Raw genomic sequence first — 16015 nt, forward strand, 5'->3', positions numbered from 1 at the left:
TGACAGACCACAGGAGGCTGTGAATTGGCTGAAGAAACAAAATAGGCTGAGGGATTTCAGGGATGCAATCGGTATGAGATAACATAAATTATCCAGGCAACTAGATTCAGTTGCCTCCTCTCCCAAGTGGTTTAAAGGCCTGGTTGTTTGATTCTGACATATCTTTGTATTGTACGAGTTAGAGCTCTTTAGCATTTAATTAGTCAAAAAGCAAGTAAAAATATAGTAATGTGGGTTCACCAACAGACCTAACAGTCGCCTGCCAGTCTCTCCATCTATCATGTCCGTATCTGCCCCTATGTTACATCAGTCTCGTCAATACCAAACTCTCATACCGATTACCTTTGTGGAACTGGACCTAACTCTCATTTCTCAAAGAATAAGGGAACCACTTCCTTGAAATCGTTCAAATTAAGCCATTAAACATGTCATCTCACCAAATGTAAACTTTGGTTATAAAAAGAATTTCGAACTCGACTTACGTTATGAATGATCAATTATGAAATAAAGAATAATTATATTCTGAGTGCAACATCTGCAAAAAGATTCATATATATAAATTATTAAAACAATACCAACAAGAATAACAAAGGAAGGCATACAAGGAGTTAAAAAAATAAATAAATTGAAATCGGTAATTTTTATTTACTCACCCTAATATTTAATATGAATTTAAAAAATTATTTATATGAATATTTTCATTAAAAACGAAAAAAGAGGTACAAAAACAATGATAGAACTGAACAAAAATACTATTTCTTTCCACCTTTTTTCCCACCACGTGGTTTTGAAGGTCCCGCTTTTTGTTTCTTTTCCTTTATCTGTGATGTGTCTTTGTTTTTCTTTTTAATCTGAAATTGAAATCAATGATTTTCCGAATCTAGGGAGAATTTTTTTGTAGAATACTTACCAAAATCATGTCATCATCATTGACATCTTCACTATCTATGTCCATTTCTTCCTCTTCGCCTTCCATTATATCATCATCATTGGAGACTTTCATTTTCTTCACGTTTATCACAGAACAAGGAGTTAACACTGGGCATTTATTATAAGCCCTTGTAAATGCGGCTTTTACCTGCAAAAAAAAATGAATTTAAAATAAAATGCTTCGATTTGAGAAAAAAGAGCTTCTACCTTTGATTCAAGATCAGCAAATTTATTCTTCCCACCCGTCCAGGTTGTCAACTCGATAAGAGAATCTAAGTCCTCTCTGACAAGCATGTACTGTCGCATTACATCCAATGATTTTTCTATACCTCCACTTCCTTCAGTTACGAGCGGTGCGACGACAGCTTCTTTCAGAGCGTAACTGTAGTCTGATATTATCGAATCTTTGGCGCCTGAAGTCTTCAGTCTAGTGTGCACTTGGATTTCTTGATACATACGGTCAAACTTTCCCCTTTTTGAATTCTTTCCAAGCCAAGATGGAAAATTAATCTGCCCACCCATGTGCCCTGATAAAGTCGCACCGGGAATCACCGAACTGAAAATGGCCTGAGAGAAAAATTAAAATTAATAGGTTTATTACATTTAGTCATATCTAATTAGATTATTAGATTACTTGAATGGGAAGGAGACTCCAGGCATTGTGTGTTCTTATGCCATTATCTATAAGATCTCCGTAGCACAAACTAGTTGCTGTTTTTGCAAACATTTTCATCTTTGCAATTTTAGAATTTCTGTAGACAGAAACATGTAAGAAAACAGATTTTAAAAACTGTATTTATAAAAATGTTTACGCTTCTTTTGAGTGAGGTGTAACTTGAAGGTAATTCTCTTGAACAAAGAGTGGTGCGATGCTGTAGTCATTGAAGAATAAGTCACACTTATCGTGAATTGACATATTTTTGTTCTCTTCTTCAGAGAAGACTTTTCGGACGACATCCCACGCTCCGAGTTTGAGGTCTTTCGCAGAAACATTCATGCTAGCATCGTTTCTTGCGGCGAGTAAGGATAAATTGTTGAGCACGAGTCTAATATCCTGATTTGTACTCATTATAATGTCGGTTAAAATATTTGGCTTTATTTTAAGACCTTCTTTGAAGCATATACTAAGCATTGCACCCTAATAAGTTCACAGTTATAAATTTACAAAGTCAAATCATTTTTATTTAAGCGTTGGTAGATTGTAATACCTTAATCTGTTCCATTCTAGGCCTGTTCACCCTTAAATCGAAACAATAATTCGATAGTGATCTTATTTTAGGGTGGTTTCTGTCATTGCACATGCATATTATAGGAACTTTGGAACATTTAATCAAAGAAATCAGCTCTTGCACGCCTCCTCGGTCCTCATTGCCAGCCATTCCATCGACTTCGTCCATGATTAGCACATGTGTCTTACTTGTGGAACTACCTCCTAACATTCACATTATAAAAAATAAATTACAGATGGGAAAAAAAAATAAAATAAATTAATACCGTGAGCGTAATGTGAAAGCGATTTGCTGGTTAATAGTTCAGTGATCTCGTCGTGAAGCATCTTCTTGCTCCTAGTACATGAAGCATTGTACTCAACTAGATCCATGTTTAGCTCTTTGCAAACTAAATGAGCTGTTGTTGTTTTGCCTGTTAAGACAAAACCTGCGTTAATCGGTTTTGCCAAGCGTTCAAGGCAATTAACACATTCATTATGGCCATTGTTCTGGAATCATACACTAATCCTTCCCATATATGGACGTCATTCAAGAACAACGCACCTAGAAAACCCCTCTTTCGAAGCTTGTTGTGAAGATCGTTTTCGATTTGACCTTTTGGAATTTTTTTACAATTAAAAAAAAAATAATCAAAATTTTTACCATACCTCGGGAGAGCTTTACAAATCAGTGGCCATAACGAATGTGTTAACAGATAATAACCACTAAGTATTTTATTTTATTTGATTTTTTGTGTGAAATATAATAGTTCAAATCATCTTTATTGAATTATGTTTAAGCTTTTATTTTTAAAAATCATCTCCAGTTACAATTTTGTCTCGTCATCCTATTTTCTAAGCTGTTTAGCTTCTGTATACAGAGCCTCAGTCTTTAAAACTTAGACAACAAATTATAGTCACAATTCTTCAAATATTCTGCTTCATTATTTCATTGTCAATTTGCTTTTGAACAAACCAAAGAAAAAGTGTTTTAAAATTACATTAATTAAACAAAAGAATTAGAATATTGTAGCATCAGAACAAAAATTAAATGTAAGAAAATTATTTAAAAAAAGAAATCACTTAGAAAGAAAGCAAATTATCAACGTATTTCCATATAAAATAAAAATTGTGATAATTACCAATTCCAGGAGGGCCAGATAGTAGAGCTGCTTTGTAAAATGCGCCGTCGTAGTCCTTAAGCCAAGGACCTTTAAAGAAACAAAATATAATTTGAATTTATAAATATATAAATTCAAATGAATAAAGATTTACTTGGTCTCAGAGGTTTTACATTTCCAAATTGGTTACGATGCCAGTTTTTAAGCCAGTGGACAAGTTTGTTTGCAACGCTTTTATTCCCTTGTTGTCCAATAAGTGCTTTCAAATTGGTTGGCTTGTATTTGTCAACCCAGAGGTCTAACACTGGTGGTTTGGCCTGGTCTGGTACAAATTGTTTGAAAGATTTTACTTCTGAATTTTTCACCTCTTTTGTTTTATTATCCTGAAGAACAATTTTGTCATTTTTTTTATATACAGATTGTAATTACATGAGTAAATATACATTTTTATCGTTGGTCTTATTTTTATCATAAACCCTACTCCCATCAGATCCCTTCTTGACTTTTACATTCTCATTTTCTTCTTCGACTGATTTAATATTTCGTTTTGTAGGTGTTTTGTCTGGCGTTTGTGCTCCATTTGAATTTGTTTTGTTAGGCGTTTTAACAGTAGTTTTTGACTTTGGAAATTTTTTTTTTGGAGAAATTTTAACAGGAGAAGAGCGTGTCGAGATCTTTTCAGGCAATGTAGGTTGTTTTGGTTTCTCATTAATTTCAACATCAGAAATCTAAAAATCTATACAATTAATATACAAAATTAAGCAGTTATTTAAACAAACTAACATCTTTGCTGGGAGTATTTTTATTCTCAACACTTAAGACTTCATCTAATGCATCATCACTGAGTCCTTCGAGTGTTTCCCAGAGCTCCTCTTTTTTTCCATTAGATGAACTCTTTTCCTTCACATCTGGTTTAGTTTGCTTGATAGGCTGCGAGCCGAAAAAATTACGGGAGATGTCTTTACTGTTCTCAAAATATTTTGATTTCTTTCCATCTTTATTTTTCTTGTTTGACTTAGGAGACTCTGTAATTAAAAAGTTAATTTTTTCAACAAAAAATTTTTTTGTTTAAATCCTACCTTTTTGTTTGCTTTTCTTAGGTGTTTTGAAATTATCATCTTCATTGTCCGAATCAGATTCAATTAAAGCTCTTTTACGGCTATTTGTTGTTTTCTTCTTGTTGCCCAATTGTGAAGTTTTGGCCGCTTGATTTTTCTGTGCTGGAGACGTCAGAAACTTCCTGATATCCTGCCATAAAAATAAACCTATTCAAAAACTTATTGTATTACAGTTGAACTTTCTCAAACAGATATTTTTAATAACCTGACAATTTTATTTCCCCAGGTATTTTTACATCTACTTTACAAAGAAATGTACTCCTAATAAGCGGGCGCGGACACTACGATTTTATAGATTTTTCACCCCATTGTAAGTTGTGACAAACTTATTCGTTGGATGAATGCAAGAAAAAAATTCTTTTAAAAAAAGAGAAAATCAGTGTTAGTGTAAACATGTACATTCGTTCAAATTCATTTTTCACAATGTAATTTTTCCATATGTAAACCTTTCTAATAAGCATGAAAAAAAAGCATTCCCAAGAGGTGTCTGCTTATGGGAAGTTCAACTGTAAATGCAATACACATTAAAAATTAACAGTACGAATCCATAAATAACTGAATTAGTCAACACATAAAAAAATAACTATTAAAATGGTAATTAATAACTTTTAAGTCCTAGTTAGTAATAACAGGTCCTTTAGTGAACTATTTCGCCTACCATTGCATCTAGGACTTATTCTTAAACCATATAATGGATATGTTTTTGGCAATTTGGTTTGCTGCAAAATGGTTAAGGTGTCTTCATCAAACTTTTTTTGGCCATTTTATCGGCTCTCAGCCCTGGTACCCAAAGAACAGTAATTTTGTTGTTATCCCTAATGTCTGACAGGGCTTTCATGCAATCACAAACGGCTTTGGACTTTATTAATTTTTTTAAATTATTATTTATTGTTATTGAAATTGGCATTGGTCTTAAACACAAAATAAATAAACAAAAGATATAATAAGCAAAAGCACAATAACAAAAATGATAAATTTTCTAAATATACATAATATAATATTGCTCAAGATAACAGGTTTTTCATTTTAATTCGCTTTTCTAATGTAGATAAGCCAAAATAGTAAATATTATTTATATGTTTCTGGTTGTTTTTTACCTATAGGTGAAATTAAATCTAAAGTGTTTTTAAATATTTATTATGATCGGAAGTGTGGTACTTACATTCAAAAAGGAAGTGGCCTGTAGTATCTAATTTTAGGTTTAAACAAATTGACAATAGTGCTTGAGCAGAATATATATTTTAAGCCTTTTATTGCAAACGATGAATTTTGTATACTAAACATCCTGAGATGACAGAAGATATGCATTTTATGAATACAATTATTATGAAGGTCCTGGCAAAATCTGGTAATTTGCCTGAAAATAGGGTGAATGTACTACGAGAAGGACGAGAGATGAACCCCCAAAAAATAATCAAGATTTAGAAACGGTAATGCCACATTCTAAAAGCCAAATTTTTGAGTCTCCTTATTCGTCCAGATTTTGGAAATCACACAACTTTAGTTTTAACTATATTTTCCTGGAAACCATTCACTATGATGCGCCATGCCAGGAATAAGAAATGATAGCAACATCATCTTCATAAAATAACATTAATAAGTTTATAATAGTATTAATGATAATTCATATAGAACCTTTGCTTTAAAAAAAAATTATATATATTTATATATATTCGATAAAGAGACAGAAAAGAAAAGGTCTAAACTTTACTACCGAGAAGGTGGTGACCTTTATTGCTGCCTGAGTAGATTTATATTCTTTTTTGATAATTCCCAGACTTTTTATTTTCTTGGCTGTTCAAAATCCAATCTCCCTAAAAGACAGAAGAATATTACCCAAGGCTCATGAAAATTCCAGTTCTTGGTTTATTTCAATACATACTGTCGGAATTAACTGGGATCCCTTTCTGTCTGCTCTATCAAGTACTTTAATTCAAATTTTTTAAAATCAAATCTTAACGAAAACCATGTCTACCAAGTCAATCAAAATATCTTTATTCAGTGACAATCCATACATATACAAATACATATACTGTGTGAACACAGTCAAAAATAACTACATATACCGCGAATTAATAAAAGTGAGGATAGCGAGAGCCTACTGTAGTAGTACTGAGTAGATAGACCAAGTAGAATGATCCACTAATCAATTTAATATGTCTTCATCAACTCACGGATGACTAACCACCACCAACTTTGGATGAAACTTCCATGCACAATTTATCTTGCATACGGCAACCGTGGATAACGAGAGGCTACCACTGTAGTATTGAGTAGACCTATTGGAATGACCAAGTAATCAATTTAACATGTGTTCACAGACTCGCAGACCAATAACCACCATCAACTTTGCATCCAAGTTGTCAGGTAAAGATACAAAGATATTCAGATTTTATGCATTTTGATATGATAATGTCCACAACCAGGTCCTTTATATTCAAAACTTTCATGAGTGTTAAGATGGGCCATGCAGAACTCATAAATAGCCCAAATTGCACTTCTGGAAACAATGGTACACTCTATTATTAAGTATTTAATTAAACATATTTAATGATTGATAGAGTTGAATGATAAATCAATTGTTGTTTGCAACTGTAGATGTTGAAGCTGTAGTTTGATCAATTTATCAATTATAATGCTTTTTTTATAATTAAGCGCATAATGATGTATTGTTTATAATGATTAAGCTAAATAAAATAATTTTTAATTTTGAAAACAATCTAAGCTCACCATTGACATAGTCTGCTTTTATTCCCGCTTGCAAGCACAGGAAAAGCAGCCCTAAACGAAATCCGGGGAATAACAAAACCTCACTATTGAAACAGTGTTGGAGGGAAAGAATAACCTCGGTAAAGTTAAAATTTTGTTTAATTTAATTTAAAAAATAATGAAACAGGTCTATTTTCAATTTTACCCGGTTTGCTTTTCTACGTTTAAAAGTGGTCTAAATTTAATCTTGAACAGATTAAATGCTGAACCGGGCAATTTGAGCTTAAGCCGTCGACAAGGGTGAATCTTGTCTCCTTTGAAACACGCGTTAACCAGCGGGGAGGTTACACTTTCAAAACGCCTCCGATTTCGTCCGGCGTTTCTCGTCCTCTTCATCCAAGAATGTCAAATCAACAGGTATCGGACTTTATCGGTCCCTAACTGTATAAATTATTTAATATTTCTTTAACTTACACTGATGGACAAATTTAACACACCGTAGAATTTATTTAGTTTAAAATTAAATCCATTATCTTTCTACACTAGTTACAGGTAATTAGGAGCTATTGTAGTCAAAGTAACCAGTAAATAATGCTTTGTTTACTTTTGCAATAATTAACACCATTTGCTCGAAAAGTAGCATTATGCCCTTCCATTCTGTTGTCCCTAAATATCGCTTCTTTTTTCCTTCGTTGATTTCAGTCAGGCATTTGAGATATGACAGGGTCAGGGTCATGACATTACTAGAAGAAGGATACAGTCTGTACGAAGACAGGAGACTGAAAATAAATCACTATATGAAGGGTTCTTCAACGATTCAGCTGTGTTCCCATTACGCTCGTGAACCACTAGCACTCTGATCTGGTAACCACTTCAAGTGGAGATGAGGCTGCAAACTGCAAGAAATCGTCTGAGATAGTGGCTAGTGCAGAATATATATATTCATCACCATTTGACTGAAGATTGTAGAAGGCCCCATCATTTTTGGTCCTTATTTTCTTTATTTTTATGATCGCCCAATAATGGGCATTTTTAGTACAATTCGATAAGAACAAGACTTTCTCCTCCCTTTAAGTACACCAAGAAACAGACAGCCAATTGGAACATGGAATGCTCTTGTATAATCGCGAGTGCAGAAACATACACACTAAAGACGAGCCTAGTTCGCAAACATAGTGGTTATGCAGCTTCAAAGAAACAGGGTTTACACTAGAAGACCAGGACAGGATCGATCAGGTCTACGGGCTACCTAAGAAGGCACGAGCACCGGATAGGAGTATCGACTGCAAATACTGCCAGGAAGAGGAGACGACAGAACACATTGTAAGCTTGTGTGTAGGTCTATGCAGATGCAGGTTTTTGCAAATAGGAGAGGAAAAGGTGCAAGCAAGATTTTACACTAAGGAGCTGCTGGTAAGGCTTTTGAGGTTGATCAATAACCTGAAGCTGGCCAGTGAATTGTAAAAACAAGAGAAGCACAATAGACCTCAGGTCGAGTGCGGAAGGCCTTGGGGCTGCCTTTTTCATCCCTACATCTACAGATGAGAGAGATGTTAGATTCAACCGTCATCAGGCTCTACGAAACCACAGCATTACAGGAAATGAGATAAAAAATCAAATAAGACAAGATTGAAATGTTTTGATTTCCTCCAGAACGGTAAGAAATGCATTAAGAAGAAATACTCAATGAAATTAACCTCAGGGCCCTCACCTGGTTCGTGGACCTCTTATCACACTCAGAAAATGGCCAGGCTTCAATTCGCATGGTAACGTGTGAATTGGATATTGCAAGATTTGGGACAGGTTCTCTTTACAGATGAGGTGTGAGCAAACCAAATCTTGTAATGGGTGTTACATGGACACTCAGGATAAAGGTACAGCACAGCATTACGGGAAATGAGATAAGAAATCTAATAGGGCAAGTCTAAATGTTTCAATTTTCCCCTGAACTGTAAGAAGAAATGCTCAATGGAATTAACCTCAGGGCCCGGCACCCATCTTGGGGACCTCTTCTTACAACTGTTCAGAAAATGGCCTGGCTTCAACTCACTTGGGAACATGTGAATTGGACATTGTAAGATTGGGGCTGAGTTCTTGTTACAGATGGTGAGAGTTGGCTTCAAATATTCATATGGGTGTAATTTCTTATGGAGACCCTCAGGAGAAAGGTACATCCTATGTTGTACGGTTCCTCAGATGGCATTCCACAGAGGTTTAGGGTTGGCATTTCCTTGGACATCCACACTGAATTGGTTGTTTTGCGAAGAAAATTTACAGGTGTATTTACAAAACAATTGAAGAACATGTAGTGCCATCCCCATCAGTGAGAGATTGTTGCTAATGCAGGATAATGCTAGGGAACATGTGAACTTCAACCAGTTGCCTTGTTGAGTTCACTGAATTGCAAGAGAGAGGTGACATGTTTAGTAACATCCATGGCAGTAGTTTAGTAGTGCTGACTGTTTATCACTTACAAGCATTTCTACTCCTGATTACAGTTTTCCCTACCCCCAACAGCCAATACATATGTATTATAACGATTAACCTGACAACTCTTGTATCCTTGCAAAGGATCATTTTGATGTTTAGAGATTGTTCTACATATGTTTTACACCTGCCTGGGCTGATTTTGACTATGTGTATTTGTCCTAAACATCAGCAGGTTCTTACTGATCTACTTTTTGACTTTAAAACCATTTATAAAATGTTTGAAGCATTTTAAGCCCATTCATTATCAAGAATATTTATGTTTTATGTAAAATATTCTAAGTAATTCTCTTTTGTATTGTAAGCCTCACTGGTTTGAAGGCAAGATCGTTTTGTACCGTGCATAAATCAGTGTATTGATCATTTATTCTGGCCCATTTATTTTCAAGTATGCATCAATCATACAAAATTTTGAGAAAGACAGTTTTAAACCGTCGAGTCATAATATTATATAAATTTTTAAAGATTCTTCTTATATTTAAAGAATCAAGGTCAGGGTGACCAGAAGGACAGGAGGAGGAAGGAGAGCATCTTAGACCTGTCGAAATATCTGGACAAGCAGATTAGGGTCAAGTTCTCTGGCGGAAGGGAGGCAGCTGGCATTCTTAAGGGCTACGATCCACTCCTCAACCTTGTACTGGACAACACAACAGAATATTTGAGAGGTAAATGATGATTTTACATATAGATAGAATAGTCTAGTATTTATTCCGAGAATCCAAAATAAAATATAATTTATATTATATTATTAATAATTTAATAATTTCAATTTGAATTCTACAATAATACAACAATAATTTGTGTTTTTTCAGATCCTGATGATGCGTACAAACTCACTGAGGATACAAGGATGCTTGGTCTTGTTGTGTGCAGGGGGACTTCGGTAGTCCTGATCTGCCCCGTTGATGGGATGGAAAGCATTCCAAATCCCTTTATCTCACAGGAGTCGTGATAAAATTATTGTGCTAGTCAGAGCCATTATTTTATAATGACACAATTTTTTTCCTTAAGACTTTTGTACAGAGCTTTTTAATTTTAAACTTATTATAATAAATAATTACTTTCATGTTTTACACAATTTTTGTCTTTAAATTTCATTTTTCATAATAAAAACCTACTAAAACATCTATAATAAAAAGGTATAAAACTATAAAGGAGTCTGGCTTTTGGGAAATAGAGAAACATAAGCAAATCATCATGACAGGTCAGGTGAAGGGCAATAGAACTGCAACTTTTATACTATGATACTGCGGAAATATCACATTTTCGGCCTAACAGGTAAATTGCATGGTTTCTCCAGGCTTTCCTGGAGTACCGTAGGTACTGAGTCAAGCCGGGAACTGTGCTCTCCAGAGATCACATTCAGGAGAATGGCATCCCTCAGGTTCAATTATGGTAATGAACAATATCTCTGATGGCGTTCCCCGCAGATGAGGAGGAAGCTCTTTCAATCTACCATTCAGATAAACGATATGGCAGAGGTCGGCGATTGTGGCTGTGAGAGTCAAGGAAACCAGGTTTACCAAATCAAAAACGGTTTGTGTCCACTTTTGCTGATTGAGAAGGCACCCTAGTCTCCACAACTACATCTTAGGAGTATGTAGAGAGGGTGTAGTTCCTTGGCCTCATATTTGATGAGAAATTGAGATGGAAGCCACTCCAATCGGTCAGAAGCAGGAAAATCCTTGCATTGTTGAGATTTGTTGGTCGTGTTAGGTGATAGAGACCCTATTCAAAATGTTGGAGTTGCTGCATTGTTGAGGGTTTCTATGGATGTATGGTCTATTGCTGACCCAAAAAATGCTCTTGAGAACACTTGATAGGCTCTGTTATCAGGGTCTTAGAGAGATCTCGGGAGCATTCAGGACCAGCCGGGCCATCAGTCTGTGCTGCAACCTAGGGGGGGGGGGGTCTTGCTTCCCAAACTCTAGAGAGAGCAACTTACCCTTAGTTGCGCAGCCGGGTTCTTGGCCAAGGTGGGGCATCTCCTCTAGGACCATTGTTGAATGCTCATACAAAGTTGTCTACAACATGCTTCGCTCACAGACATGACCCCTTGGGATTCACTTTGGTGAGGCGTTAGGGAGGGTTGGACTGGCGTTTGTGATGGAGCTTTAGCTGGGCAACCGACAGACACCTACCTATCTCACAACTATTGAGTAAGGTTAACGGTCAATTATTAAGCGTTAGTGATAAAAAGATTAAAACCCCTTCGGGGAAAAAGCACTTTCAGGTAGTCACCCTTTGTGATTATAATTGTAGTCTGGATGCTGACCATCGTAACATAGACTGCTACACAGATGGATCACTTATCAAAGGAAGAGGGAGTGGTACAGGAATCTACATACCAAAATTAGGAATCAGCATCTCCTCCCCTCTTGGCAATAACACCTCCATTTTTCAGGCGGAAATCTGGGCCATCAATTGTGTGTTGTAGAACACTTATGGAAAATAAAATTAAGGGAAAAGATATTAAAATCTTTTCTGACACTCAGGCTAATCTTAGGGCATTACAAAAAGATTTGTCAACCTCACGACTGGTGGAGGAAACTATAGATCTTATCAATAGGATCTCTTTCAGGTTTGAGAATAAGGTGACCCTTATTTGGATACCAGCACATAAAGGACACCATGGCAATGAAAAGGCGGATGGCCTATCCAAAGAAGGTTCTAATACTGCGTTTGTCCAGAAGTATTATTTCACTCTATGAGCACAGCAAAAAAGAGTATCAATAACTGGGACATGAAACAATTCCTTAGGGAGTGGACTTTATCCCTCGGACACAGGCAATCGAAAGAGTTTGTCAGGGCGATCAAACCAGCAGAATCGAAATGGCTATTCTCTATCTCAAGGAGAGGAATTAGGAGGCTGATAGGTATTCTGACGGGCCACTGCCCACTGAGAAGATACCTCTTCGTAATGGGTATCCTACCAGATCCCTTTTGCCGCTTCTGCGAAATAAAAGAAGAAACAGCAAGGCACTACCTCGCAGAGTGTGGTAGGTATGCGAGGTCTAGATTTGAAATCTTTGAAGGAGAGGACATCAAATCACTCCCCGAGATAAAATGGTCCAAAATCTTGGGGTTTGTGAACAAGTCCAAGAGGTTTATGCAGGACAGGTGAGCTGACCAAGTCCCGGACCTTTTAGGGATGGGGTACCAGTCTACCCAGGCATTTAACCCCTTGGGTCTTGGTCGCCCACCCTACATAATATATACACCTACCTGCACCCTTTCTGGCCAAAGCCCACGCCGATGTCCCTTATGCAGAGAAAGTTGGTCTTAGATAGAAATAAAAGCTTGTCAGGCATTGGCTCCTTACAAAGAGCGTCTAGGTATGCTACCAAAATTCAAGAATGGATCTTGGCCAAGGTAGCGAGTTTTTGGTTCCCTTGTTTCGCTTTTTGTTGGATGTCGGGGTTTTCTTCTGTGTGTAGTTATGTTCTTTGATTGAGTAAATGTATTTATTAGTGCGAGTGGGGAGGGGTATGGTGAAATATAGGATCACCCTCTCAGAGTCTCTGTTTAGGGTAGATGGTGGAATATTTATGAAAATATGACTCTAATTTAGATTAGATTATTAATTTAAACCGTGTGGAGCAGAAATATTGAGTACTCCACTGACTAATCAGAATGAGTGCAATGCATATTTATTTGTGCGACTGACTTATCAAATTTAATTAGTATTAGGCTAGATTATAGTTAGCATAGTTTGGGGCTGAAATGACCTAGTTGTGACGACCATCCCTAACCATCTCTTGGGCATCTTTCTTAAGGGGAATACTAGGGTCCCAGCCACGCAATGGGATAGGTGAATGTATAGACCGGTCAGCAAATTGGGGAGTGACAACCCTTCAGGGCGAAAGTAACTACAATTACTTCTTTTTTTTCCCCAATGCATTTTGGCCATGACACTCTTTGAGGCTCCTAGGAGCAAGAATCACATCCCAAACTAAAAAAATAAAAGAAGCGAAACCGAAAAGAAAGATGTTTGTTTTAGTACTTAAAATCTTTTATCAGCGTACTTTCATTACTTAAGATACATAAATTAAGATTTTTTCGAATAAAAAATGTGACTTTAGAGTATAAGCAATATTAATTAAAGTTAATAATTATATAAATTATCATCTGTCAATAGATCAAGCTATTTTCTTACAAAGCATGTTTTGAATTAGTTTTACACTCAAGAGATGGTTGTTCTTCCAAAACTTCATTCATGCAGCCTTATTGATTTTGATTTGAACAATCCAAGCCACAGTTTTATTTTATATAAGTAAGTATTGATTAAATAACTTTTCCCAAATTCATAAACATTGATTTTAGGTGGTGCCTCTCACTGTCAAGAAGACTACCTATCTTTGAAAGAAGTGCTTACCGCAAAGCACTCACTTGGAAGTTGGGCAGAGCCTGGGCACAGCTTGCGCTTGCGATCGGCCCTGAGGATGCAAAGTTGATTCTTTCTGAATGCGAAAAGCTGGGCAACATTCCACCCGGGAACTGGGCTTCTTACATTGATAATGTTAACTCGGTCAGGCAGGGTCGGCAGGTCCAAATGGAATCTGTCGATACGTCGTTCATTACCACCTTCCTGACTATATTAGGTGTAATAATTATTTGCCTAGCCATTTATTCACTTCTCTGGCGAATGAAGCCACTGAAGAACACAGAAATGAATTAAATTAAAAAAGTTTTACAGTTTTATTTATTTTTTGTTGAATATATGGATCAGTGGTTCTTGTAATTAAGTTTTAAGAAAACCTTGTAACTTAGTATTTCAATAATTTTAAAGCTTAATAAAAGTATTATAACAGAAAATCATACACACCCTTATTGAGAAAAATGAAATATCAATAAAATTGACTAATTTCTACGATGATAAATATAAAACAGCTATAATAACAAGAGCTTAAAGGAAAAGACTATGTACAAATATATACAAACAGTAACGGGTAATTGGACTCTTGGTGTCTTGCAGTGCTTCTGCGCATTGTAAAACTTCAACACCCAACATTGAATGCAAAGCCCAATTAAATGACAGCAATTAGTCTTCTTTTGCACCATGTATATTTTCATTAATTAATTATGTATTATGCATTTATAGTGTTTTTTTAGGCCTGCTAAGTCACATTTTCTCCACCTCACGTTTTTTGTTTAACAATATCTCACTCTCACTCTGGCAATCTTATGTTTTTGTGGTAACTTCTGGGGCTCTATTATCATTCTTAATTGGTCCTTCCACTTGTGGTGAAAAGCTCTACAACTCATGTACACATGTACGTACATACATATATTTTGGGCTAGCCTAAGTTTGGCAGGTCTCAGTGTATTGGATATTCCACTGACGACTCATCATCATTCGGTCTAACAAATACAGTCACCTTACTAGAAACTTTCAAGCTGTAAATTAAAATTTTGGTAGACACATGTCATACCAGGTGTAAAGTTTTACTCCAGTATTTCATCCACAATAACTATAAAACTATATTAAGCTAACCTAGGTTGGTGGGTCTGTGAAGTACTGTATATTCTGTCACCCACCATACATAAACATTCACTCTACAACATACATTCAGCACGGATAAAATTTGGGGAGTCACTGTGGTATTTGATATTGTGCCAGTGCCTCCCCATTTCACTCTTAATACAATTACCCTAAAAAACTAGCCTCATTGCTGAGTCTGTGGGGTACTCTATATTACACATCCACAAACTCAACCACTCACTCTAATAAATACTTTCATTTTAAAAGGGAAAACAATATGTGGAAAGTCATAAATGCGACCATATACATTTATATGCTTCAAGTATCCAATCAATTTTTTACTGTCCATCACTCCAGTGTCTTAAAATGCCATTGAGCTTCATGAACATAGCCACACCTTGTTCTGTGCAATGACAATTGTTCATACTCTACTAAGTGTTTTACTGTATTTATTTAACCAAAAATTCCGAATACATCTGGGTACCAAAAAGGAATGGGAAAGAAACGGAAATAACTCCTTTAAAAATGGCACCATCCTCTGGTACACAGATCTAGAACACAAGAAGGTACGGGGCCAGGAGTATTTGGACCCGGAACGAAATACTCAGAACCCATGGGAAAGTACACCAGTATCTTCCAAGCTGAGATTCACGCAATTGAAAGATGTATCCAATTCAATCTAAGTAAAGGATACAAAAACAAGAATCATGTCAGATAGTCAAGCAGCCATCAAAGCACTAAGCTCAAGCATCATTAGTTCAAGGATGGTGCTGAACTGAAAAAACAAATTAAACACACTAGGTATGCAGAATAAGTCAGCCTCTGCTGGGTCCCAGGACACATGGGAGTAGAAGTCAATGAGAAAGCGGACACCCTTGTAAAGAAAGGGGCTGCTACACCGCTGACAGGACCTGACCGCTTCTGTGGCATAGGAATCCACACTATTAACGAATATCTCAGA

At 36.1% G+C, this 16015-nt stretch overlaps 3 protein-coding genes across 3 annotated transcripts; 2 read left to right on the top strand and 1 right to left on the bottom strand.

Moving 5' to 3' along the window:
• Positions 1-629: 629 nt before the first annotated feature.
• On the bottom strand, positions 630-7413 carry LOC106665092 (replication factor C subunit 1-like). Its single transcript, XM_014391294.2, has 13 exons — positions 7107-7413; positions 4338-4506; positions 4042-4283; positions 3702-3986; positions 3413-3641; positions 3280-3348; positions 2425-2571; positions 2139-2362; positions 1743-2068; positions 1565-1682; positions 1138-1497; positions 911-1078; positions 630-851 (listed from the first exon to the last, which is right to left on the bottom strand). The coding sequence occupies exons 1-13, from the start codon at positions 7113-7115 to the stop codon at positions 753-755; spliced, it is 2445 nt and encodes an 814-aa protein (XP_014246780.1). The 5' UTR covers positions 7116-7413; the 3' UTR covers positions 630-752.
• LOC106665093 (U6 snRNA-associated Sm-like protein LSm7) lies at positions 7210-10621 on the top strand. The gene is made up of 3 exons (XM_014391295.2): positions 7210-7502; positions 10057-10237; positions 10385-10621. The coding sequence occupies exons 1-3, from the start codon at positions 7488-7490 to the stop codon at positions 10522-10524; spliced, it is 336 nt and encodes a 111-aa protein (XP_014246781.1). The 5' UTR covers positions 7210-7487; the 3' UTR covers positions 10525-10621.
• Positions 10622-13722: 3101 nt separating this feature from the next.
• On the top strand, positions 13723-14250 carry LOC106664972. The gene is made up of 2 exons (XM_014391085.1): positions 13723-13845; positions 13896-14250. Exons 1-2 carry the CDS (start codon positions 13763-13765, stop codon positions 14248-14250), a joined length of 438 nt encoding a protein of 145 aa, XP_014246571.1. The 5' UTR covers positions 13723-13762.
• Positions 14251-16015: the final 1765 nt, after the last annotated feature.

Source organism: Cimex lectularius, unplaced genomic scaffold (genome assembly GCF_000648675.2).
Source record: "Cimex lectularius strain Harlan isolate CLEC.00 unplaced genomic scaffold, Clec_2.1 scaffold138, whole genome shotgun sequence".
In the NCBI taxonomy this organism is placed as follows: Eukaryota; Metazoa; Arthropoda; class Insecta; order Hemiptera; family Cimicidae; genus Cimex; species Cimex lectularius.